The sequence below is a fragment of the Aulonocara stuartgranti genome (genome assembly GCF_965226115.1).
Source record: "Aulonocara stuartgranti genome assembly, chromosome: 7".
NCBI classification, from domain to species: Eukaryota; Metazoa; Chordata; class Actinopteri; order Cichliformes; family Cichlidae; genus Aulonocara; species Aulonocara stuartgranti.
The window spans coordinates 37,132,412-37,160,319 of NC_138945.1; the positions used below are offsets into that span (position 1 = coordinate 37,132,412).

Genomic DNA, 27,908 nt, shown 5'->3' on the forward strand with positions numbered 1-27,908 from the left:
TCTTGCCTTTTAGAGTATTGCTTGTAATAAACAAAATACAATCTGATTGGCCATCCTGTTCCAGTATGCATTAAACTTACAGTAGATGATTATAGCATTAAGTATTTTGTTTTTTCTTTTAACAAAAACAAGGAAAAATGGCAGAAAAAAAGTTTTTATGTCTCTTTGGCTTTCCACATTTACAAAAGGACAAGAGGTCAAACTTTTCATTAATGTCTCTGTTAATTCTAGCAAATATGACATTGACATCTTTCAGTCAGTTAATACAGGCACAACATCAACCAGATCATCCTGTGAAAGCCCAGCTGGGAAAAGACAAAGAACAGGGAAGGAATAGTACGTAGAAGAGGAAACCTTTGGTATTTAATGTATTTCTTCGCTTTCATTACACTGCAAAGCACCACAGAGCAGTGAAGACACTCAGTGGTGGCATCCACACTGAGGTTTTTCTTATTTCATGGGAACAGGACATTTAAAGCACATCAACAGATCTAGACTTTGCTTTGGTTCAAAAAAGGCACTCATCCAAAGTTATCTCATACTTTGCAACAAAAGCGCTCTCTTTGTTTTCAAAGCATCCTGGTTTGGAAAAGCAAAGTGTATTTTATTTAGTATTTAAATAGTATTTAAGCAATTTTCTACAATGTTTTACTATGACCCTGATGAAGGCCAAAAGCCGAAACGCATCGGTCAATTATTAAAGTTGTTCATCTTCCCTCAAGTGTTGCTGGAGTTCCTGCATTGTGAATTCTTTCATCCTCTCCATGCACCTTGGAAGTAGGTGAAGTTGTGCCAGAAATTTTTGCTGCGATAAATATAAAAGGTCCCATTAAGACTATAAATGTAGAGCCATCACAAGTTCCAACTCAGCCTAGTTTTCAATGCTAATTACCAAGTATTTTTTTGTTTAAGTAAAATTAGTCTAACTGGCTTTTATCACCATCATAATGGACATGATTGAGTCATTTTGACACATCCTGGAAGTAGTTCATTTGGCTTCTTCCTGCTCAAACACAGTACTGATGATGAATAAACATGACGTGGGTGTCTGAACAGAAAACATCTCATACACAAGGTGTTGGGACTTGTTTAAAGGGCTATTTTTTTCACTCTTGTATAATTTTTGGTAATTTTTACTTTTGTGTCTCAAAGTAAAGGCCTTACTTCATATGTCATACAGTCAAGTTTAGTTGAAACGGGCCTTAGCAAAGTCCAATTTTAGCTCAGTGACTCTTAATATTAATGTTGCAGTAGATTAATTAGAAAAGACAAACACTATCAGTTAAGTTTTAGCTTCGTTTATTATTTTTTCCTTATTTTTAGGCCAATTAACCAGAATATGAGTAGAGGAACTGTACAAAATCAGACTTTTTTTATATTATCACATCACATTGAATTTTTACATTTTTTAAGACGTTACTCATAGTTTAAGTGACATTGAGGCCCTTTTATTTACCAGCAGTTAATTTACCAACTACATTCAGCTGTAAAATATTTATAACAGATGCTAATTTTTTTTTACATTAAATCATGGGGCTGTTTTTGATCTTCAGTTGAGTGTATTTCTGAATTTGGAATCCAAACTCCGAAGCTCATCGCATGAAATGTTCAAATGACTTAGTTGAAGTCATTTGAACATTAATACCCCTACAACTGATAAAGCCCTGATATTCTGCATATAGCCCGAGCCTACACAAAGTCTGCCTTTTCACCTTCTTTGCACTTTTTGAAGATAAGAGGCCAAGTGGAGCTAAAAGAGAAACATGTAAATGTGAGAAAGAGAAAGTAAGAATAAGAGAGACAAGAAAATGTAGAATCTGTGGGATTATTAAACAGAACAGAAAGTACAAAAGCATGGAGCTGAGCGCAGACCGTACCGAAGAGGAAACAAATCTTTGGTTTCTTTGGTTTCATCAACACGATTAAAAGGACAAATGGAAAGTCAGTGAGGTAGCCTCTCTGGTTCTCACTATTGAAATAGAAAGTTTTTTTTTCTTTTTACACACAACAGACAAAGTCAGTCTTGGAAGCAGCTAGCTTTAAGGGACTCCTCATTTTTCCTTTGTAATAAGTGAAACAAGTTGGTGTGTTGGCATTCACGCAGTCATACACATTGAAATCCTGATACCAGCAGTTATTTCACATCCTGTTTATAGTGCCTGGGCAAGGACACGGTTTAAGTTTGTAGAGGACATGCTTGAGAATATGGTTTGATTTCTTGAGAAAAAAAAATCAATTTTTGGCAGCAAAATACTTATATACTGTGTATAAAAGATGGATGTAACCTTTGATCTTAGCCTGGAAAGTGAAGCCAGTGTATAACTGTCTTAAACATACTTTCTTTATAATAGTCAGCAGAGGTTGCTGCTCTGGTTGCAAAAAGAAGTCAAGTTACATTTACGTCCATAAGAAAAGGACCCCATTTCTCACAGTATTTGCAACCATGGTAAAAAAAAAAAAAGCCCCAAACCTTTCTGATAAGTTTATGGTCTTAGTTTAAGTCTTCTTAAAGATATAACAATGTTACTTTTTATAAATTATCGTCGCATTTAAAGCAAAAGAGACAAGAGACTGACCTACTTTTCACATGTGATGTTTTGCTTCATAAAAACAAGATGGTAACAACCAAAAAGTGAGGCTTTAAAATGTGGTTACACCCATGTTTTATATACAATATACAGGTGCCCTATAAAACAAATATCTCGTAAACATCTGACATTATGTCCTACAGCTGTAAAAGTAAATTAAAATTTTTCTTTATTTAGTCCATTTCTTATAAATTATTTTTGTTTTGCTGAATTAAAAATGTGACAAATATACCTTAAAAAAGTCACTACCTCAAATATGCTTTTGAAGAAGTGTACATGTGGTTATATGAATACGAGCTTTACCAGGGTGTGAGCTGCGTGGATGTAAACACACACAGTTTATTGGCCTCTCAAGGACTCCAGTTATCTTTGGCGAGTCAGTTCATATCAACATGTGGCCCTTCACTTCACCTGATCAAGTGTCACTAGAACACCAGTCTCAAATTCATTGCTTGTTCAACAATGGTCAGCAGGATGCAAACAAATTAACAAAATTAAGCACAAAAATCACAGGGAAGAAAAGGGAAACAGATGCAGTGCTCATCATTCGGTAGGCTAATATTTGTCATAAAGAGATTGTTTTCATTACAAAAAATTAAAAAATAATTACCAGGACAAAAACAAAACAAACAAACAAACAAAAAATAAATTAGCTAAAGAGTGAGAGCAAGTGTTCACATTCAGAAGTACGCAAGTCTAATCTGACATTTCTACATTGTTCTGTCATTAAGTCTAAACATTCATAACACAACATCTCATTTGCTTTAAAGTAAAGCTAGCTAAGAATAAATTAACAGGCCTGGCAAATGCACTGCATCTTTGATGCACCTAACATTCTTAAATACTCATAAATATTCATCAAAAAACAATTACATCTAATTAAATAACATAAAATTATTAATAAGTACAAAACTAGCGTGTTCTAAAACACCTCATAAATAAATACAGCATCGAACAGAAAGGAAAAGAAAAATACAGTGTAAACTTTGGCAAAGCTAATCATCAAGGGTAAAAGGGTTAAGAGGGAGATTTGGCAACAAAAATGTGTTCGCTTAAATTAATTCACAATTAAAAATATAAATTACATTAAATAAAAAAATCGCATATTGCAAAAACACACAAAAAAAAAAAACCCTAAGAAGGAATACAGTAGTAGTAAATTTGGCAAATAATTTTTAAGTACTTAAAAACAAGCAATGAAAACCTCTTTGGGACTGTTTTTGGTTTCATACCCTTCCTATTTCATTTTCATTTATCTTTTGTTAGTTTGGCAGGTTTAGCCTGTATTAAATCCAGACGAACTGCAACTAGGAATGGAAAATGGCCACCACCCCCTGAACTGTAAGTCACGCCCCCTCCTTGGGCGCTGTTAGCAGGACGGGACAGCCAGGTGGGTGGAGGATTTCTTTGGACTAGAAGCTTTACATACAGAAAGACAGAGAGAAAACTAAGGATAAAGCTATTTGACCGATATTTTAGCAGTTTCTCTCAGCAGATGTCGACTTGGTCTTTTTTGGTTTGGTTTTATTTATTGTTGTTGTATTCACGGAGCAGCAGCATAGTTCTTCCCCCCAAGGAACAAGCTAACATGAGCTTTCTTTGCTACAGAAAGGGGATTTTTAGGTTTCTCCTACAGCATGGCAAGTTGGGCTACAATTTTTACAGAAACCTTCTATCCAACTTTAAAAACTTTTTAACCCTAGCCAGCCGTGCTTTAGTCCGTCAGCTGAAATTCACTTCAGGGTTACAGTAATTATTGTTATATACTGTATGATAGAATAGATTATTGTACAGGTTTGTAAGTGGTCCAAATCTGATCTTAAACAGCATGCAGCTTTTTCTTCTTTAACAGATTTTTAGCTGGGTTTGGGTTGAAAAGCACAAAGTCAGACTTGGCATAAAATAAACTGATTGAAAAGTGACAGTGTGCTACTGTTAGTACAGCAAAAAATCTTTGGTATGCACTGTACAGTTCAAATAGCACTACCGCTGTCATTCTTTCCATAGCAGGAAGTGTGCTAGACAACAGCAACTAGCTAGAATATTTAAACTGGGTGCAAGCATCACAACTAGCTGATGTTGTTTCTTAATGCTAATTCACCAAGCTCAAATATGTTGTCCTATTGGAGTTGGAGGTAGACATTGACCTGTGTGAAAAGCTAAAAGGGAGAAACTTTTGAATTTTCCAAATACTCAAGTAGTTCTCCCTCGGTGTGCAGCAGAAGATTGTTTTTATGTGTGGTGTGGTCTGGTGGTAAAGTTTGCAGGTAATGATGGCTACATTGATGCCATGCTGAAGGAACAACCAATAAAAGTAAAAGCTGTAAGTTTGGGGTAAATGATCCACAGAAAAATAAAATTAGCTTTTTGCAAGCTCATGACCTTAAAAGCTTAGAAGTAGCTAGCTAGCTAGCTTACAATCAAACTAGGTTAATTGAAAGAGACATGTTGGGTAAGTTTGTTAGCTAACTGCATAAAGGAAATGCTACTAGTTTTAAAATCAAATGATAAACAAGGCTTTGGGATGGCCTTTATGCTAACTTCCAGAACAGCTTAAAACTATCTGATAAGCTAGCTAGATAGCTTGCAATCCAAGTAAAGTTTTCAAAAGAAAAATGTTGGCTAAGGTTGTTGGTTTTAATAAAGCTAAATGATTGCTGAAAATCCAAATTGTTTTAAAATACAAGCTAGATCAGCTAATATAAGAATCCAGAATAGTGTATAAGCCAGCTAGCTAACTCGTAATCAAAGTGAGTTCTTTGAATGAAACACGTTGACTGAATTTGTTGGTTTTAATAAAATTAGACTGAAGGTAATACTACTTGCTTTAAAGTCAACCAATGAACAAGTTGAATTAGCCTTTAAGCTAACCTTTAATGTTTAATGTATAACAGGTGATCAACAATAATAATAAAAAACAACAACACACCACTATCAACAGTACATATGCTGCAGGTATGTTCATGCTGGTTAACAAAAATGGGTATTTTATTTGGGGGGGGAGAACTGCTACTGGAGTTAACGGTGAATCTTTGGTTTGTTAGCTGATGAGGTTTCTGTTGTTCTTTTAACCTTTTTTTTACTTTGAAAAACTGCATAGGCACACGTTAAAGACACTCTTCAACCGTGAGAAACACATTAATGTTCTGCCTTTTTTTGGGTGGATCGAAGGGAAGAAAATGGTCAACGGTGTCCTCCGTTCGTTCCTTCCCTCCTTCTCATGTGGTTTTACCCTTTTTCAGTCCCCAACTTGCTTCCCCTTAAAGATTGCCTGACTTAATATCAGGCAGAACAAAGCTACTTCTCCATTCTCGTGGTGTCATCCTTCCTCATGTCCTCCCTTGTCATCGTTGTCCTCCATCCTCGACGTTGTCGGTGCCACTCTTTTTTTCTTTTTCTTTTTTTTGGTAATAATTCTCTTCCATCATCAGTTTTTCCCATTTGTTGGAACAGTTAGGTGCAGAAAAAAAGTTTTCTTTGGTTTCGATTTGTCAATAAATAGAAAAAGTCTTAAGTGTCCTTTTTTTTTTTTTTTTTAATGTTAAATCGTTCTTAAAGCCTTTGGCTTGCCTCTAACCAGGCCAAGACTCAGCCTGGGGTTTCTAAGGAGCAGGGGCTGCTGACTGGCGCGTTTCCTTTGGTTTGGTTTCCTTTCTTTTTTTGGTTTGATAGCTTGAGTGAAAGATGATTGATGAAGTGACTGCAAATGGTAAAGGCTGCCAAAACTGAGCTGGAGGTGATGGTGCTTGAGGTTTTGTGGGTTTGTTAGTATTTACATCATGTGTAAAGGCTGTAAAGTGTGACAGTAAAACCTTCAAATCAATGGGTATTGGAGGATTTGGTAGCTATGGATGCTTGGACACAAGGACAGTCACAAATATGGGCAGAAGAGTCTAGTTTTTGTGTCACAGCCCATCTGTCTGTTGACTGTCCATCCCTTTTACCAAGCATCCAACTTTCCTACACTGCAAACAAACTACATTTTTGAGTGTTGTCCTCAAACTTGCATTGCATTAGAGCTGATCTTTTCAAGTTGACATTTGCTTTATCTTAATAAATCAGCACAGTTTGATGTACACATTTATCAAAGATCATTTGTTTGCAGCAAATGCTCTTTTCCAACCCACTGACCCTCTGGAAGAGACAGACTAACCAGGCATCGTCTTTAGATTGTCCTCTTTAACTATTACAAAGGCCCTGATTCGCCTGGACAGTTTGTCCTTCTTGGGCTCAGATGGTTAACTGGTTCTGCGGATGTGTTGATGCAGTGGGAGGTTTTGGTTTGCTTACCTGTGGTAGCAGTGAGGGCAGATCAAAGCTTTCCAAAAAGCATCTTGGCTTAAAACTGGATTTATACCAAAAGATTTTCAATCCAGAACATTCTTTATTCTTAAAAAAAGTTAAAGTTTTGGTTTCAATATTTTTTGTGGTTGACTAAAAAAGAGCGGTAGAAATCACTCTCAACATAACGTAGCCTTGTTTTCCCAATAATTGTGCTTTTTTTTTCACAAATTTTGACTTAAGGGTCCAAAGAAACCAATGTAGGAGCATTTTTGTGGCATCTTTCCGATTTAAACTGGGGATAATGTCAAGATTATAAACCTAAATGTCACCTGCTTAGTGTTTGTTCAATAAGAAATTAACTCTAGTGCAACAGAATAGATGCAACTAGATGGTGAGAAAAGGCGGCTGGCCGGCCGATGCTTATTTAATGCCAAGATGTTTGCAGGGTTCTTGCGGATGACTAATTTAAAGCCCAGAACTTCTTGACATTTTTTATTGTCTTAGATTTAATGTTAATAATATTGAACTATTATCCCCATCCTACTTTTAGTTCACCACCTTGAGGATCACAGATTTTGGTCACATGGTTATAAATTTCAGCTCTAGTCTGACTTTCATTGGTTTGAAAACCTCGTTTTTCTTTGCAAACCAAGGTGGTATTAATGCTAAGATGCTTTGTGGAGTGTGCTGCCCTAATGGATGCGTTTATGGTAACAGAAGTGATGGGTAGGTGAAGCAAGGGTAAACTGGAGCTTAGCTTTGGTTTGGCTGTGAATTCAGGGAAGTGATTGGGAAATGACTCTTTAAATTTGTGTGTGTGTCTGAAATCAGTTTGTGTGTCTGCATGTTTGTTTGTACATTCGTACAGTACATTATGTGACAACAGACGCTGAATGGATTTCAGCCACTGTTTAAAAAAAATGGCATCCTGAGTTTTCTAAGATGTGATGACCACTCGGCTTGGCAGAGAGCCCCGGTTCTATTGCAAAGAAAATGTGCTTCAAGATTGTGCTCACGTACATCATATATATTCATATATTATACAGTAATACTCCATCAAACGCTAAATATGCTGAGAAGCTTGTAGTTGGCTCAAATTATGAAGAAGTTGCATGTGCCTTGGTGAGTATTTGTGTGTGTGTGTGTGTGTGTGTGTGTGTGTGTGTGTGTGTTTGTGCTTGCATATTTTGCCATTTCCTAACTTAAAAAGAAAAAAAAATCCTCACGTTCCCCTTTAAAGAGCCAAATCTTTACATGTTTTATCCAAAAAGCTATGGAAATTTTGTCATTTTATAAACAAGAGTTGGTTATTGATCACATGCATTTAAGGGATCGGCTTCCTATTTTCACATTAAAATTTGTATAGAACATGTTAGAAATCAACTCCTCAGTTGTGATAAAAACAGAGACTGCACAGCCAAAAAATCTTCCTGAATAATATATAAAAGACTCTTTGAGCTATTAAAGGCTGAATCTGAATTTTGAGGGGTACGATTTGGAAATTTACAAGAAAAAAGGCTAAATTAACTAGATTTTTAGTGTGAAATTTACAGGAAATATACCAAAAAAAAAAAACAAACCCTCAAAATCTTTAAGGAAGAAAAGAACATCAAGAATTGTATAACAAATAAGAAATCCTGAAATGAATGAGGAAAAACTCTAAACTTTTTTAAAGATTGAAGTCATAACCTACAGCTAAAATTGTGAGATTTTTATTGTAAAATTTTTAGACTTTTTTTTTCTCCTGAAAATGCTGTTGTATATCAGATAAACTGATACATTTTTATCAGCAGAATACTGAGCTGGAGTAACTATTAATGTTATTTTGAATAAAACTGTCCAGATATCCTGTGAAGAAAAAGAACTACCTTCTGTTTTCAAGATAAATAACAAACTTTGATTGTGCAGTTTCTGAAACCCAGCTTCTAAATTAGGATTCTTTCGTGAACTGATGTGTCGGCTTTGGACATTTGAGATTAGAAATACCACAAAATTTCCACACAACTCCTGCTTATCTCCGAGCTTCTATCACATTCTGTGGTCTTAAAGCTTTCCTTGCATTCCTGTTTGGTTGGTTTCTAGCTTATATTGCATAATAGAAAACACGCATCGTCTTCTCGTCTTTGGTATTTGGGCTAGCGTGTCAGCTTATTGTCCAAAAGGAGACATCAGCAGTGAACGTCAGTGAGGTTTGAATGCACTAAAGATTAATTTACCCTTCAGCTTCTTAATGGATGTATGATGAATTTGCAAAAGGCGGTTTGGCTAAAACAAGTCGTGGCAGTGAGCAGCCCCTCTCTCAGTTTGTCACTCTTGACAAAAGCAAAAAAAAACCCAAAACAAAACCAGACAAACAAAAAGAGTAAAAAGTTTGGTTTTCCTCCACGCTTCAACTGGACGAAACCTCAACCCGCGCCCTCCATCCCTCCCCAAAACTCCCACCCCCTCCCTGACTCCCCATTCCCCTCCTCGCTCTCTATTATCACGCTTTGGTACAAGTGCTTGACGCTGAAGATTGGCCGCCAGGGCTGGCTCCGTCGTCTGTCCATTTGTCCAGGCTCCGGCGGCGGGCGTTCATGAAGAAGTTGCTAACGGTGGTGAGTTCGAGGCCCAGCTGCTGCGAGATAGTGAGCTGCATCTCTTTGGACGGCCGCTTGTTCTCCTTGAAGATGGCCAGCAGGGTGCGCCGCTGCAAGTCGGTAAAGACCAGCCGCGACTTCTTTGGCGTATTGTTGCGGTCCTTCGACGTGTCCTGTTCCTTTCTCTTGCACGCTGCAAAGCAAGTGTGAGAGGGTGGGGGAAAGAAAAAATAAGAGGGGAAAAATAGAAAAGTGTTATTGTTTGCATTTGAACAACAGTTAAATATTGGAGGGGGATCTTGCAGTGTCCCTCACACGAAACACAAACAGAAGGTCTTGTTTACAGATGCTCATGTTCCTGTGTTGATCTGATCTGTGTACCTTCTGTCTCGCCATGTTTTCCATTGTGCCACCGGGCTGAACTTTACTTACTTGGCTCATGCTGTGATGTTTCACTGATTAGAAAACACAGGAGTTGCATGATCGTTTGGTATCTAAGTGTGCTTTAACCTCTAGCCTACTTGGTTCATTTCCTGATGGATTTGGTTGTATAGACTGTGGTAAAATCTGGCAATCAAGCTTTATTTGTGTAAAGTGAACAACCAGAGTAAGACTGCACTGAACTTTGAATTCTCATCTGTTGAATTATGACAGATATACTCTTATGTGTGATTTTGTTTAATACCATCAGGACTGTGTACTGTGTTTGCTTTACTTGCCACCTTGCTGTGAGTGTTTCTTCCAACCTCTGATTATGTTAAGATGGTGTACTTGTTTTTTCTGTGCACCTTTTTCCAAAAAGAAAAAAAAACTTTAGTTTTGCATCTGCCTGCCTAAAGCACATCATGTAATGCTCAAAAAGTGACCTTTAATATTTGAAGTCATGTCTGCTTTAAACTTTAAGGATCCTAACTTAGTGAAGTGGCCTGGCAATATCTTCTTACAGTCACAGTAACAGCTAGTAGGATTCTCTAAATAGTAAGGAAAGTTACTCCAGTGCTTTCTTTTTTACTTCCTTTAGCAGAAGATACACTGGAGCATCCTTAATGAGAGGAAAGCAGACATTTATTTTCCATAATTCAAAAGGAAGCACTATCTGATTGTCATTGCGTAAACTTGTTTCTGCCACTGAAAAAACAAACAGTTGAGTTATTACATTTGAGTAACTCTAATGTAATAACTCAAAAATTAACTCAAAATCAAGAAAAAAAATTGAAATTTTGAGTTATTAAGTTGAACTTTTGAGATAATAACCCCAAATGGTGACTTCTGGTTGCCAAAAAATGTTATTTTCAGTGGAAGAAACAAGCTTCTATGTGATGTTTTTCCAGCAAGTTGAAGGTAGGCTGACCTGTGCTAAGTCTACCACACCTGTCCCCAATTAGCCAATCAGCCCTTCTAATACATACACAGCCCTCCAGTCTTTCTCCTCCTGCTCGCTCGACTTTCTTGCCACTTTTTGTTCTTGTTGCAGTTCAGCAGCTCTTTGTGATTTTCTGGTTTTGTTGTTTTTTTTATTCGTGTATGACCTTTAAAGCTGTTTGTTTTTAACCTGATGCCTGCTCCTTTCCTGTAAGTGTTTGTTTTCGCTGACTGCCTCTACGTGTACAACCTCAGCCTGAATCAAAGATTTGGATTATTGTGGGCTGGAGCTGTCTCCTTTATCTTGGTGTAGAGCTGCATTTTAGCCCGATACTTGCATTGACCCTCTCTGACTAGATCAGAGTGCCGAGGGATCACCATTTTCCATCATGAAGTAACTGTAGTTTTCCTGTCACTGATTAACACCTGAAATGTGTCTGCTGCTGTATAGCAGCCAGAGAGGGCAGAGGAGGAGGATGAGGAGGTCTGTGTGTTTGATTTGATTACCTCCCTGAATTAAGTATGCACGAGTCAGAGCTGATCAATACGAATCAGGTTAAGGACTCAATTCAGTCACAAAACTATTATGTAAGGGGAAACTATCCTCTCTGTAAACACACACACAGAGTGACATCCCTCTCCCAGCTTTGTATCTCAGCATTTAGCGACCTGACAAGATTAAATTAATTAAGGACAGCACCTTTATTTGTTTCCCTGTCTCATTACAGGAACAGATGGATTTAAAAATGCACCGTTCCCCCAGATATTACCTTTTAAGCTCAGAACTGGCCTTTAAGGAGTGACTAGTCCTATAAACACAATCAGTCCTTGTACCATAACGACAACTTTGTTTTTTTTACTTGGTCTGAGAGACATTTTTCTGTTGGTTCTGACCATTCATGACCCTGAAATATTGTACATGAGTAAAACAAACACCAATTAAAGAATCTGACTAAGAAAGGAATTGGTGATTTTTGCTGGCTAAAACCTCGTTGCGGAGCATTTATACAGGTTCTGGTATTTTTGGAAACACTTTTTTGGACTTTTCTAGGAAAAACTGCCTTAACTTTGAAATATGTTCCCCCTTTGAGTTGAATTTCAGGAGGTGCCTTTCAAAAAGGCGTCTGGAGATAAGTGTGAATGTCTTTGTGTCTGTGCTGTTAATCATGTGGAGAGAGATTCCTCTTCCTTTGTTCTCGCTGTCAGGAGTCTTGTGGTTGTAGTTAAAGTGTATCACTGACAGGTGGCACTGTTGATCTCTGAAAATGAAGGCAGCTGTTACCAAAAAAACCAAAAAACCAGCATTGAGAAAATATATTCATCCTCAGAGATAGAAAGGGGAGAGTCAGAGAGTCATCTCAGAATCATCATGACTGTAGAGAAGAGATATGTACAACAAATATCAATAATTATATTTTAAATCACAACTAATGACTTTATTCTGTACCTGCTCTGCATGTTGAGCCTTTTAACCTGTTTCCTATATATTCCTAATTATTTAACTATTTTTTTTAACAGTGCATTTATTTCCTATGTTTTCTTAGGACTCCTTTTATATTTTCAAATTAGATTTTAAAGATTGTTGGTTATTAATATGAAGGTAATTAGAGGGCTTAAAATCTGCCACAGGTTTGTTAATTCAAAGTTTAAACTAGAGGCAAATGTTGGACTTTGGACACGACTATTTACTGGATGATCTTTGTGATAAAATATTTAACTGTGAGCTAACAGACTGAGGGAGGTACACCACTCTTCATACTTCTTATTAACAGCTTTCATTGCTACCTGTTTCTAATACTGCTGCTGTAGTTTACCCCCGGCTTTACACTCGCTTTAATAGGCGTGAAACAATGTTCTCGACTTTGAGAAATAATATTTCATATTTTGTGTGTGAATTTGAAAGCATGCACAGCTTCAGTTCTACTGAAAGGCTGAGAAGACGGAAAAATGAAATCTTAAGCGATATGAAATGGTTAGAATCAGCTTTTTATCAGGAATATGTGACCCCTGCTCAGCACATAATCCCTATAACTGTTGTTTTTATGTGTTTCTAAAGTTGATTTCAGAATAAAATGTCACAAAAGAAATATTTACTAAAACATTTAAATTCAAGTCCGAGGCATTCAGAGTCCTGCAGCGGTCAAAGCCACCACAGACTGAAGTTTCAGCATCATACACTCCCAGATGGAAAGCCTTTTAGTAGGCTGTACACATACTCTTGAAAAAAATTTAGATGATCCGCGTGAAATTTTCAGAGCTGCAACCAAATCAATTTTACACCACTTCAAGTGCCGCAGCCTAAAGATATCGTAGCATCATCATTGGGAAAGCTGCACCAGTTCAGCCCAGTGAAGCAAAGTGTGGCATGTTTGATGCAAGTGTTTTTGTGAGCTTTGAGACCTCTATATCATCAGTGTTAAATAATCTATGGATGTAGCAAAAATCATACAAATTATAAAAATGTATTTTAAAATGTTAAAATTTAATTTCTTTTTTTTTTCTTTGTATAAACTCCAGTTTCTAAAAGGAATTTTTTTGCATTTCAGTGTTAACATCTGTGACACAGAACAAATTCTTTTTATATTATGGGACTCATTTTATATTAAGTTCACTCAACAGTGAAACTACCCTTTCTGTCAGTTTATCTACAATTTAAATCCTGATATTCCTTAATGTATGCAAAAGAATCACAAATTCAACAATAAGTCTCAGTTTTTCTGCGTGATGAATAAATGCTGCTGTAGTAAATGAAACAAATCTGTCAGAATGACTATTTAGGCTTAAATTGTAAGAAATAAATGTATAAAATTATAGGAAAGCTCTATTATGTCATTGCCTAAACTTATGTAATTATAAAACCAAGTTTTGTTAATTCACAGAACTCAATGTAAAACAGAGAAATTTAAAATATTAAAAAATAGGAACTTACTTGTCATTCAATTGTTTATATATTGCTCAATTACTTTTCAGTCACAGGGCAGGTTTTTATTAATAGGAAAAGATACAAAACCTTTGGAAAATCCACTTTTCCAAACCTGTCCAGTGGGCCAGGTCGGAGTCTTTGCTGGGTCGATTTTGTCCCATAAGCCTTATGTTTCACATCTGTGATGTAGAGGAACAGTAATACCCATTGGTACCCTGGATGGTTAGATCTGTGTTCTGATAATTCACTGAGCTGTTTGGCCATGGAAAAACCCCAACATGGTGCACGTTTTTTATGCAGATGTTAATCTTAGAGCGTTTCTCATCTATGTCGTTCAGCAGTCGGTGATCCTGCTCTGTAACTTTATGTGCTCTGCCACTTCTTGGGGTTCCTAAACACTTTACAATAATCCCGCTCACAGCTGATCGTGGAATATCTAGGCTGGAATGACTTGTTGCAACTGTGGCATCCACTTGAACTCAATGAAACTGTATGTTTGTAAAGGCAGTATGCATGGCTAGGTACTCGCTTTTATACACCTATAGAGGTGTGGTCTAATATTTTTTATCTGCCAGGCTTTGTTAAAGATGCTCCATTTAAAGTAGTTTGCCATGCTGTAAATAGATTTTAAATGTGCTCTCTCTGACTTTCTCGCTTCCTGCTTACTGTAGCTAAATTAAAAGCAGATCAGCAGCAGTTCACCCCACACAAGTTTTTTTTAACTTAAAAAAAGTGCAGACACATCTACGTATAAAAAAAGGGAGCAATCAAACACAACCACCCCTCTTCCCTCCCGTTCCCCACACACACCCACACACACACGAACACACGACATTCAATGGAAGCACGCTTGGGTGGTTCATTCAGCCTTTTTTTTTCTGCCCGCGCCCTCTTCTGTTCGAGGTTACAGTAAGGATCAAACACACAATTATATTATTCAAAAGGGGTTTACCGGTTTGAGGAGGGGTGAGAGTAAAGGTGGGGTGAGGGGGTGGGTGTTCTTTAAAGGTAAGGGCTGAATCAATGGGATCAATAAGGCAGGGTCCCTCTGCCTTTCATTAGCTTTCTCAGCCACTCTAGACATCCGAGTGTTGCTAAATGTGTCTCTAACTGCACACGAGATCAGCAGAAAGTACTGAGAATCACTCCTGTTTTTTTCTCTCTGAATCAGCTGTCATGTTATTTTTACATCATCTGAGTAATCATCACTGAAATCTCAATTAAAGCATTTCCAGCACAATATTTACTCTCATAGTCATCTATGTAGTCACAAGTTAGCCTTAAATAGAGCTAAGGCTTTTATTGTCTAACCATTATCTAAAGTCTTTGATCTGCACTGCAAATTTTCCACTTTTATACTAAATTGCAACATTTATAAAAAATGATTAAGTCATCCAATAACAGTTTACTTTTGTTGTTGAATTGTTGCTAGAGAGCACACCAGAGACGTTATAATCCTGATTCTAATGGAAAACTTCAGTCTACCTGGGGATGAACTTTTTCTAGTTTCTGAGATGGGTGATACATCTTCAATACTTCAGTATGGCTATTAAAAGTAATTTGGCGAACTGAACCAAGACTGTGTTTCACAGCTAACTCAGTTCTATTAAAGCAGACATAGGTCATTAAGGGTTGGCCAGTTACTATGATCCATTTTATGTGAAATCAAAAACATGTTTCAGAGTAAAGGAACAGAGAATATTTTTTTTGCTAAGCTGCAAACTCTGGGTGCAGTTTCTCTAGTGAGCAGTTGAGGCTCACTCCAAAAGTGTGTCAGTTTCCACAAAGTCTTTACAGCAGTGATAAACATCTTTACAGACTGCTACAGAAATGGCTTTTATCTCGATAAACAGACTTTATTGCTATTTGGAGTTTGCACAAGTACTTCATGTTGGTGGTCGATTGGTCTAAATTTTTAGACCAAGTGGGTAAAAGGATCAACTAGTCGCGTGCCACACCTTCACCTCTGAAAGGCAATCTGTCTCCAACAATTGTGGTTACATTCAGAGTGACCACTGTCATTCTCAGACAGACTAATGAAGGTTTTACAAATAGTTGCCATCTAATTGCTAAATGGAGACAAATTGCCAACACGCCAACAAATCAGTCTGAATCAGTCTGCAGTAATGAGCACGACTTCCGACAAGTCTCTGCAATAGGAGACTTGACTCTACCACCTATGCCATTTTGTTGTTAAATCGCTATACTGCTGCAATTATGTCAGTATTTGTGGATGAACTTCTGTTTCAGATCTATCAGGTTCTGGCTGGACTCTCTGGCTGGATGTAGTTAAACAGAATTTCTTTGCATGTAGAAGGCAACAGATTTGTAATTTTCTAATTTCACACAGTTTTATTGCAAACAGATCGCATGTAATTGCTCACTTGGCCCAATTCACCCACCACTGATGGCAGGCCGACACAGGCTTATTGTCATCTTGTAGCCATCTTGATGCACCAAAGTCACTTTGCAGGCGACACCTGACTGCGAGTGGTCTCAGGCTGCAGTCTGCTCTCATTGTTTTTCTGAGTGTGACTAACATTAAAGAACAGTATAATTAGTAATATTAAACACACAATATTATAATAGACTATAAAAAATTGCTGAATTATTGTACATATACATTAAAATGCATATGTTACCACCTTTCTAGTGGGAACTACAAAGAGCTCTTTGTACGAAGAGACATGGAAGGTCAGGTAGTAGACATGGCTACAGTTACTTTGCTTCTTTCTTTGAATCAGCTGAAATATTAGTAACAAAAACCAACAGAACCAGTGAGCTGGTGGGAATAACATATCAAGGTGCACAACCTGAGTCAGTGAAGAGCTAAAAACCACCAGCTTTACCTAGCATGGGCTCTGAGATGCTCATTAATTGCTTGGATAAGTGAAGACTTTGACCGTGCAATGCCAGATCGAAACCGCACTACATTCACTAATAATACATGATGAGAATCTGCACAAAACAAAGGATGGAGCACCGCTGTTGCAGAAGAAAGGGCCACAATCCAGCTGACACACATTTAAGAGCACTTCACTGAAGTTAATTATTAACCAATTCTGAAGAAGGCTGATATAAAAACTGATCTTATGTATCTGAATCGCAGGTCAAACACAGATGTTGTGCACATCTGTGCTGAACTGTTTAAAAACACAATCAGCTTCTCTCTCCCACCTCAGCTCATGAGGTCAAGTCTTCCAATATGGCAGCTGAGAGGCACTACTCCACCTTAAAGCCCTTTCTCTTTTCATTTTTGAATGGGGGGGGTTGAGTCAAGTACAGAGCCTCAAGAGCTGGTAACACTCACAGCAAACTCATCAGTGTATCATACAGACGCTTTAAGAGTCAAGGGCCAATAAATGTCAATAGAAACGTCAAGTTGATGTTTTATTGAAGCAGCGATTCGAAGTGAAAACTAGAGATGGACCGATCCGATATTACGTATCGGTATCGGTCCGATACTGACCTAAATTACTGGATCGGATATCGGAGAAAAATAAAAAATGTAATCCGATCCATTAAATATCACGAAAGCACCTCACAAAACTTGCAACACGCTGTAACTCACCTCAGAACGTTAGCACGTCGGAGCAGTATGCATCACGTGATAGAGCGGCTGTGGCATGCGGGACCTGTCGTGGTCTGGATAGCATGTGGAGCTTCGCTAGCAACCTGGCATTTCATCTCCGACAAAGTTATCCCCGAGAGAAGTAAAGCAAGTGTGTAAGTCCATCTCTGAATGTTTGTAAAGCATTCCTGCGTTAAGCTTAACAAGCGACTGCCTCTCGCTCTCCGGCTGCTACTTCAATCGTGAAACTGATCAGCTGATCGGCTTTTCTGTCGCGAGTCCGTCTCTCTTGTTTGTTTTTGGCCCACTTTGCACCAGAAAGAGCAAACCAGCGGCTGAACAACAGCAGAACGTTTAAGCTTGATAAGCTGTTGTTAGAATTTATTTAATATTAATTTCTACTCCAGGATCTTTTTCTACGTAGCTGACGGCTGTAACTGTGTAGGGGCGGATCTAGCAAAGTTTAGCCAGGGGGGCCGATAGGGCATGAACAGGGAAAAGGGGCACAAAGACACACTTTTCTTTCTTATTCTCATTTAAAATGTCTAGCTTTTAATAAATAATTATCTGACACCCAAAGTTTTAATTTGATGTAAAATGAATAGAAGTCAATTACTGTATATAATGACTATTAAGTCTAATATATATACCCTAGTAAGCTATAGTACTTTTTACTTTGGGAAGGTACCATCTGTGCAGTCTGCAATTTTGTTGAAGAAAGATGTTGAATCTATTTAATATTTCTTGAAAAATAATTGATTTCTGTGCATTTTTTTTTCACACTGCATCAAATTAAGGTTGATTACGTCGATTAAGCATCATGAGGTGGCGCGTGAGGGGTGGTTCCCTATTTTTTATTTATTTAATTTTGTTGTTGCTGGGAGTTGGAACCCTATTAGTTAGGTTGCTTAATATTTACGCTAAGTACTCTTTAAAATACCAGAATAGGGAGGATGGTGTAGGTCTAAGTTTATTAGATTGATCAGTATTGCTGAACTATGAAATATTTTTTTTGTATACAGGTATAACAGAATAGCTTTAGTGTAGTTGTTGTTTTAAACTTGAGTATGAACTTGCAGACTTGCAAAATGCAGCAAGATATTTTAAAAAACAGTTTTGTTGATTAAAAAACACTATATCGGATTCATATCGGTATCGGCAGATATCCAAATTTATGATATCGGTATCGGACATAAAAAAGTGGTATCGTGCCATCTCTAGTGAAAACACAGATATGGAGCTCAGATACACCCGTGATTATAAGTGGAAACTGAGTGGAAAAAGAGGGGTGCAAGAAAAAGTTAGGAAACACAGAAAGGAGGAATGGATTATCAAAGATGAGGAGAACATGACATAATAACCAAAAACAGGAGGGCTTCATTTTCAAACAACATCTGTTAGTCTAGGTTAGTCTGTGTACTGGGTCTCTACTTGCTGTTTTTGTGAGCCTCCTGTCTCCCATGTCTTGCATTTAGCTTTACATTCCTTCCCTATATTCTGTTCACCTGTCGCTCATTTTTCCCCAGTTGTGTTCATATATCAACCTTTGAGTGTTAGGAGTGGCTGTGTGGAGACAGGAATAGGACCCAAGGTGCAGACTCCGGAGACAGTCGTGAACTCAAAACAACTTTAATGTAAAACTCAAAATATAACATAACTGGAAAAAAAATCAAAATAAACTTAAACCAGCGGACTAACAGAACACACAACTAGGTAAACGGTAGATCGCGACTCAGACACAGAGAAACACAGGGCTTAAATACACAGAGGGAGCAATCAGGGAATGAGTAACAGGAGGGAAACACAGCTGGGGCAAATCAGGCCTAAGGAGACAAGGGGAAGTGAAACCAGATACATTAACATCAGACATGGACTTTCAAAGTAAAACAGGAAATACATAACACAGACTGAACCAAAGACACAGACTCACATGCAGGCACTACAACAGAGGGAACAGAGACGTGGGACCAGGGCAGACACAGACACTGACTGGACACGGGGATATAGCGGACAGGGGAGACAGCAACTAAGGATTACACAGAGACAACCCATAAGACATAACTCTAACAAAGAAACCAAAGCATAGAAATGATAAGTAATATATAAACTCAAAACCCTGGGTCAACGACCCAGGCATCCTAACATTGAGTCCTGCATTTGGGTCCTAAACCTGCACTTCATGACAATTTTGTGTTCTGTGTATTGCTCTTTGCAAGTTTTTAAATTGTAATTTTAAGGACTTTAGTTTTGCATTTGTTATAGATGCATATTGTTTAGTTTTTGTAACTTTTTTCATGATCTTCATTATTATTATTAATAATATTATTATTACTACTGCTACTACATAATAATAATACAATAACATAAACTCAAAAGTAAATGAACTAAGGGGGAAAGGATTGTTTCCAATGCGTGAACATCCACAAACCAGGGACCAAACCAAAATTGTTAGTGTGAATATATTATTACTATGTTGTGCAGGAAAAGTTAAATCATGCATGCACATTCACCCTTTTTCTGAGTTCAAATACGTTATGGAAATGTTTTTTAAAAATGAACATCTGAAAATGTGTGCAGTTTCAAGACAGTTGCTTCACATGTGGTGAGAACTTACAGGTTGAAGTGGAAATACATTAAACCTTCTAAAGCCCAGATTTTTCTTTCACATCTTTAAGAATTAAAAAACACGGTCTAGCTCTAAAACCAAGTTTAACTTTCCCTTCATTTTCCCTCCTGCGTTGTACGATGCTATAGGAATGAAGCTTATTATAAAGAGTAAAAGTTTGAAGGGAGGAAGTGAGCGAGCCAGCGAGCATTGGTTTCATCTTACAGACGGGGAGAGGGGAGCTCAGCAGAGTCATTACAGACTGTTTTCATCTCCACCACAGAGATAGATCACAGCCTGGCAGCTCCTCCGTGACAGCCTCGGTCTCCACAGTGCCATGCAGGAGTCCAGCTGCTGATGGACGCCAATTCCCACTTTGCAATACATAAAGGGAATGGACGAGTCGCTCACAAAATAGTGACAAATTCCTGTCGGACGGTGTGATGGCTCAGAAATATAGTGGTCTGAATGACAGTGGATAAAACGGGGCACAGTTCAGGGACAGGGCTGAGTTTTAGATCACCAGTATTAGAAGTGCTTAGAGATGAATGCACAATCCCTTTCTTCTACTCGTAAAAACAAAAAATAGGAAAACTATAAGCCAGAATAATAAAAAGCACTAATACATGTGTTCAACATACCGTATTTTCACAACCATAAGGCGCACTTAAAAGTCTTAGATTTTCTTCAAAAAGTGCGGCGCGCCCTATAGCGCAGTGCGCCCTGTGTGTTGTAAGGAGGACGTAGTAGAGAACACCATGAGAACGCTAAAGGGTGAAGTGTGTGCGTTGACTTTATTGCACATACCTGTATAAAAGAACAGGTATGTGCGTTATGCAGGACATCGTTGTTTTAACAACCCTGAAAATGGCAAAGAGACACGCTTACGAAGCACAGTTTAAACTGAAGGCCATCAGCTACGCGGAGGAACATGGAAATCGAGCAGCGGCGAGAGAATTTAAGATTAACGAATCGATGGTTCGCAAGTGGAGGAAGCTGGAAAACAAGCTCCGGCAGGTCAAGAAGACGCAGCTGAGTTTCCGCGGACATAAGGCGATCATCGAGCAAAGAACGAGCGGGAGAAGCGTTTCGACGGTCACCATTCGGCTAAAAGCAGTTTCACTTTCACTTTTTATGAAACGGTGCCATTTTTCCCTCCGGACCAGGACTACGGTAGCGCAGCAACTTCCAGCGGATTATAAGGAAAAGCTGGCCATCTTCCGCTCCTACTGCAGCAAACACATCGGCGACAAACACATCCAGCGATGGATGACCGATGGAGACCACAGTTTAACCAAGAGTGGAAACCAGCGCCGGGCGAGTTACGCCACAATTTGCCAATGGATTGTAGATGCTTGGGCTAACATGTCTGCTGGCACTGTTGTTCGAGCTTTCGCAAAAGCCGGCATCATTTCCGAGGAGCCGCACGGCACGGAAAGTGACTCTGACGGTGAAGACAGTGAACCTGGCATGTTTGATGAAGATTTAGCGCAGCTGTTCAATTCAGACACAGAGGATGAGGACTTCGATGGGTTTGATTGATGATAAAAATGTGAGTACCAAACTTTGTTTTGCTCCTGCTTTATTTTTAAATACGCACACTTGTATGCTTGTGTGTTGTTGATGATGACGATTACTGGTAATAAAAATGTGAGTAAGGTACCGAACTCAGGTTTGCTCCCGCTTTATTTTTAAATACGCATACGGTACTTGTATGAGCCCTATGATCCAGTGCGCCTTATGTGTGTGTTAAATACAGTAATGGCACACATAACTGAGACTGCGCCTTTTAGCACAGTGCGTCTTATGGTCGTGAAAATACGGTAAATAAAGGATACAGATTACCTGTGACATGAAACCACATGCTTATTGGCTAAAAACCCTTCAATCACAAGTCAACAACTACTGACTGCGTGGGCTTCACAGTCAGACCCCGAACAGAAACTTCATCATCACCATCTTGTTTTTTGCAACCAAGACGGTGACGATGGAAACATAAAGCAGGACTTTAGAAACCAAAGTGATCTTTTATACTGGCTACAATCAGTCCTCACAGACTCCAGTGTTAAAATGTTCAAATTTACATCATAAATAAACATGTTTAGAGACTGCTACAAACATCCGATTTGGTCTTCATGGACAGTTTACCCTGTCATAATAACCATCTGAAGGTTGAACTCTTTTGGAACTGACATTAAGGCTTCAGTTTTTGTGAAATTGTTATATTTTACTAATGTGCTACTACTTACTTTGAACTAATGAGCAAGTATCTGTTCCTGTGCTGTAAACACCATAAAAGATGGACATAGCCTCAAGATGAACATCTTCATCACTTGCATCTTGGTGTTTTGAAACGGGACGTCACAAACACAGACTCAGATTTAACTGAGGACATAAACTCAGAAGGAAGGTGTTTACTGGGATCACACCTAATGGCTGTTCTTCCCAGAAACTTCTATAGTCTAAAGGAAGACAGAAGACAGAATGCCAAAAGTTGATTTGGTTTATTTAAACTGTTTTACATGATTTGTTGGCCTATAATCTGCCAAACGTGTCAGTCATGAATTATATCGATTCATTTTCAGCCAGAAAGAAAATTCCTATCAAAAGATAGAAGTTGCAATCAGCTTTTGGCACAGTGACTTTTAGAGATATGGTCTCGAGGAAAGCAGAAATTGCAGCAAATATAACATTACAGTTATGTAACGAAATCTTAAGTGACCAAAAAGGACTGGATTTATTATAATGTGGGTACAAAAATGCAGAGTCATAAAGATACTTGTAAAACAAGTTAGTTATTTAATACATAACCCCTTCATAAATAATGTTGATTAAAGTCTGTTTACCAATATAACCAAAAATATCACACATAAAAACATAAAGAAACACTGAAAATTACTTGTCAAAATGTTGACACAGATAACTCAAATCAATCCTTCAGCATTCAGTCAAGCAGCTGTCATTAAACCTGCAATGCTCTTAAACTTTTGGGAGTAAGAGTAATGTAAGAAGTCAGGGTAGCTTATGTATATTTAACATTTGGAACTGGCAAATTTAAAGACTCAATCTCTCACTTTCACTTGCCACACCTGGCTAGCAAACATTTCACGGTGAATTCCAGTGATAAAAGGTAGTTAGCAGCCCTAAGATCAAAGCACACTGCAACATGATTGGAGGCTTTTTGCTAACTTAATGCAGAAGTTTTTCCAGGTACCACAGTGGTGTCTGCTTGCATGGTGCAGAGAGATGAATTGTGGGAATTGACCCCACACACAGGCTACAGAGATAAACTTGAATTCAGTCCTCCTAACAAACCAACAGCACGATGGCAATGACGCTACGCCTGGGTAGAGGGCCGATTAGTTAATAAGCTGGACGCCATGAATAAAAAAACACACCAGAGATCAACAAAGCACAGAAGCTCAAACAATGGCTTTAACACAGAAATGAAGCGAGGGTCATGTCACCACCAGATATTTACTGGAATGTGCAAAAATGTTTGTATGCTTATAAACTTCACAGTTAACACATGTCAGACAATTGATATGAGTGAGAGGCCCTCAAATCACTCTGTGTCAGGGTTCAGTACGTATTACTTACATAGTTTCACAGTAAACAGGTCACACTGATCACCAAAGCATATTGATCACAGGCCATTGTTTCCTGTGTGAAACCACCTCTGTATTAAAATCAATGATTCTGACTAAACTGCAGCTGCCATTTTACTTCTCCTCTGTCTGAGACGGAGGCAGATGGAAGGAAAAAGAGGAAGACTGAGAAAAAAAGAAACCGAGACGCAGACGGAGAGAGTTTGAGGATCAATACAGCTGAATATAAAGCCACAGATGTCTGTCGGGCCTTTGCAGACAGACAGGCTTCATTCAGCAAGAAACAAAAAAGGATATTCTTGCACAAAAGGAAGTTCCTCTCTCTCTCTTTCTTTCCCTGCCTTTCTTTGCATCTGTGTGTGTAGATTTTGTGCCATCTTCTGTTTTCTGTTCATCGTTATTTCATCTTTTGTCCTCTTTCTGTCCGATCCATCATTTCCCCCCCTCTTTTGTCTCCATTATCTTTTTAACTATCTTCTCCCTTGTCCTCCCTTCTTCTTCTCCATCTCTCCTCTTCCTTCCTGTCTCCTCACCGCTGCCTCTCTGTCATTTCCCCGCACCTTCTCCTCCTCCTACCTTACTGTTTCTCTCTCCTCCTTCTCCACGTCTTCCTTCTCGGTCTCCCTCACTCTGTGATTCTTTATTCTTTTTTTTTTTATTGCACCATTACCACTTAAGCTCTGATATCCATTACACAAAGGGCATATAAGTGCAGGGTAAGTAGTAAAGTCGCCCTTCAACACACACTTCCAGGCTTGTGTGTGGCGCCATGTTTTGGACGCTTCGACACTCCGTCATGGGCCGACCAGGCCGAGCGTTGTTTGGGTTCAGTCGTTAATCAGCTGTGATGCTGTTAATGTGGGCGAACCTGGCGCGGTGTCACACGCCCCTACACTGCAATAACCGTGACTGCTAACTGTCATTTAGTGCTGTCTGCTTATCTCAGTACTATAACTGTAATCTGCTGCTATGTGCTCAAGGTTTATGTCTTTATTTTATTACTTTTCTGCTAAAACGTGCAGTGACAAAATCCAGTTGACTAAATCTTACTTCATTTTAAAAAACTAACAAAAACAAACACTTCTAACTGAACCTTTAAAAGGTACTTGTTGTATGTCATTTGTCTTTTTAATACAAATACAGACACAAAATGACCTCTGCTCCTACAGACATCTACAGCAAACCAGCCCTCAGCTCTGAGTTCTGTAAACACAGCTTAAATGTTCATCTCAAGACCTCAAAACAGAACTTCACAAATCGATGGCTGATATTGGTAGTTACATTCAATCATTACAAACACGTCCTTATTTACAGTGGTGGGCTGCTGAATGAAAAGACCTCGGAAAAACCTAAAAAGAACCACACACACACACACACACACACACACACACACACACACACACACACACACACACACAGACTGATATAATAATGTAGAACCAGGTCTCCGGCAGCCATATGTGTGTGTAATGTGTAAGACAGAAGCTAAAGCACAGCATGTCAGCCTGGCAATCATACTTGATGCATCATATCTCAGCACTCAGAAACAGGACTGTAGCACTTAGCAATGAGTACTCTACTACTGTATAACACTGTGTGTGTGTGTGTGTGTGTGTGTGTGTGTGTGTGTGTGTGTGTGTGTGTGTGTGTGTGTGTGTGTGTGTGTGTGGTCATGCTTAATGCACCATGGTGCTTTCCTGCTTCCGTTTTAAGAAAATAACCGGAAATGGAGACACAGACTAAAGCCTCTTTGTGCTTCTTTCTCACACAGACACACACTCGAGAGCATGAGTGAGACTGTAACAGTTTATCCTCTGATGTCTCCTTTAAAAATACAGTGTATGTCAGTAAGTCAGCTGAGAAATAAAGAGCACTCACTCTGTTAGACTCTAAACCAGACAAATCCTTGTTACCTTCATCTCCTTTGATCTTACACTATATCTTTTTTTGTATTGTGTCTATAAAGGCATGTAGATGTGTCTGTCTAAAATACACAGAACATGTTGACAAGGAACAGGTTTCCCTGACCAATCGCTTTTGGCAAATAAAAAAAGAAATGCCATAGCCAAACTGCAATCACCTGACAACTCCTTAGCTTTTTACAAAAAGCATTTGCCTTCATATATGGACTGTAAGAAATAACTGGGAAACACAACAGGAATTCTTGGCTGGGAGATGTGTTATCTGTATATCTGCTGCCTCTGTGCCTTTTAGCTGAAACACTGGCTATCACCCACAGAGGCTAATTCATCATATGACAGGCGATGGGTTCCCACATTGCTTATGTTGTGACCCAAAGCCCAAAACTCAGAGAAACATTAATCCCAAAGAAGCTATAAATCAGAATAGCAGGACCTCCTATAATTATTGTCAGCTGCCCGTACTCTTCCTGCTGATGCAGTTGAACCAGTCTCGTTATACTGAAATGCCTGAAGTGAATCCTAAGACTCGGCTGTGTTTATGAAACTGTTAATCTTCAAATACTACAGTGTTCTAACAAGCCTGCAAACCACCTGGAGACGCAAGCATCATCAGACAAAACAGCATGAAATTATGCCACAGGATGTAATGCATTGGGTTCAGGCTTTACTTTACTGAGGCTTTACTTTGGCCTGTGATATGATCAAGTTCTTTAAAGTTAATTATTCCATCCATGTTCAGTCTTGGTGTGTCAGAAGGGTTTCCACATGTACAGACTGATCTGTTTCATGAGTGATGTACCGAGGAACAAAGAGAGTCTGAGAGAGAGAAAGAGTATTCAGAGTACGTAATCACTGAATCAGTGTGTGTGCAAAGATGGTTTATCAGTGTGTAATCTGTATGTCCACACAGTCTGTGGTGACATCACCGGACAAAGGTCTCTCTGCCCGCCCGCCCGCACACACATAAACGCACACACACACATTAATGTATCTCTACTTGTTTACCAGGACAAACGGGCTGCCCAATCACAGAAACTGGTGACTCAGTGATGTCATTGAGCTGATGAGGAAATGGCCTCAGAGGAGTTTGATGTCATCCACCTTCATCACTCACCCTCTGTCTTGCTTTGTGCCGCCTTCTCTAATTTTTCATTTTCTCTCATTCACTTGCTTCCCGTCCTCTCTAGTTCCGTCCGTGCAGGAGCTAAGGAAACTTTGTTCAAATTCATGCTTAAATAAACATGATGACAATCATCTGAGTACATTACAAATCTGTGTTTTTATAGATATGTTTCCAATCACTTGGTATGTTTGCAATGAACAGGGTGAACCCAACTGCAGAGCCTCGCAGCTCTATGAGGCAGGAGGATGCAAAAAATACTATAAAGAGGAAAAATATAGTATGAAAAAAGAAAAAATATAGAAAGTCTACCAGAAAAAGGGAGACTGAAGGGACTACAGAGGACAACCTGACAAAGGCTGAACGCAATATAAATATCCAGAACCAAGGAGGGATAATAAGGCGCACGTGAACGACATCTTTATCTGCTGACTCAGACACTGGGCATTATCCACAGAGAACTTAACACAGACCAAGGGAGAAAATATTGGTGAATACCGACACCTAAGAGATGCACAGATGAACTATTGCTAGACCTCCAGTCTGTACACGATTCGGCTCAAACTGCCTAAAATGTACAACCTGATATCACTGCTGTTAAGTCTTCAGGTTCTGATCTGTTTGACAAATGGTTCTCTTATATCCTGAACAATATTTTATACATTGTGGATTCACTCAGACCAGCCATAAAAATAAAACCAATAATCCTGTTACTATGTTAGATCCTCATATTCACGGACCTAACATAGCATAGCATCTTTATTAATAGGTTACTTGTAATGCTAAGAAACCAGGCAATTTTAAACCAATGACTCCATGTTAGCATCCTTCCCGTTTACATCAAATATTATGAGAATTGTAGTGGCAAAAAAGTCACATTCATCCAAAGTTAAAAACAACATAAACCAAGGACATTCGCTTTTTTCCACCAAGATTTACAATACACACATAATAAATTATATCCCTGTATAAATGATTAAAAACCCATGCATTCAAAGGGTTTAAATATAACAAAGTAAATAAAAGTTAATAAGAGCAAGAAAAAAATTACATTAAAACATCCTTCCAAGAGAAAGAATGAAAATGTTGAGAGAAAACACCCACTAACCTTTAACCTGCTGAATATTGACACTGAGGATAAGTCAGAGGGAAGCTCTGTTTGGACATTACACACACACACACAGTAATAGGTGATGAGTTAACTGATCTCTCAGTACCTCTTTCTTATCAGCAATGTTTTTTGGAGGCCTGAAGTCATCGCCGCTCTGTCTCACAGCACAACGGTCCAACAGAGAGCAAACACGAGCAGAAAGATAATAGTCTCTGATCAATAGATTGTATTGTAA

General features: G+C 38.5%; 1 protein-coding gene across 1 annotated transcript in view; it reads right to left on the reverse strand.

Annotated features, from left to right (window-relative positions):
- Positions 1–5,970: 5,970 nt before the first annotated feature.
- The window catches only part of onecut2 (one cut homeobox 2), a 41,401-nt gene continuing 19,463 nt past the window's right edge, over positions 5,971–27,908 (reverse strand). The window contains exon 2 of the mRNA XM_082538337.1: positions 5,971–9,644. Coding sequence (XP_082394463.1) covers positions 9,355–9,644 — 290 coding nt within the window. The 3' untranslated portion in view covers positions 5,971–9,354. The remainder of the gene's footprint in view (positions 9,645–27,908) is intronic.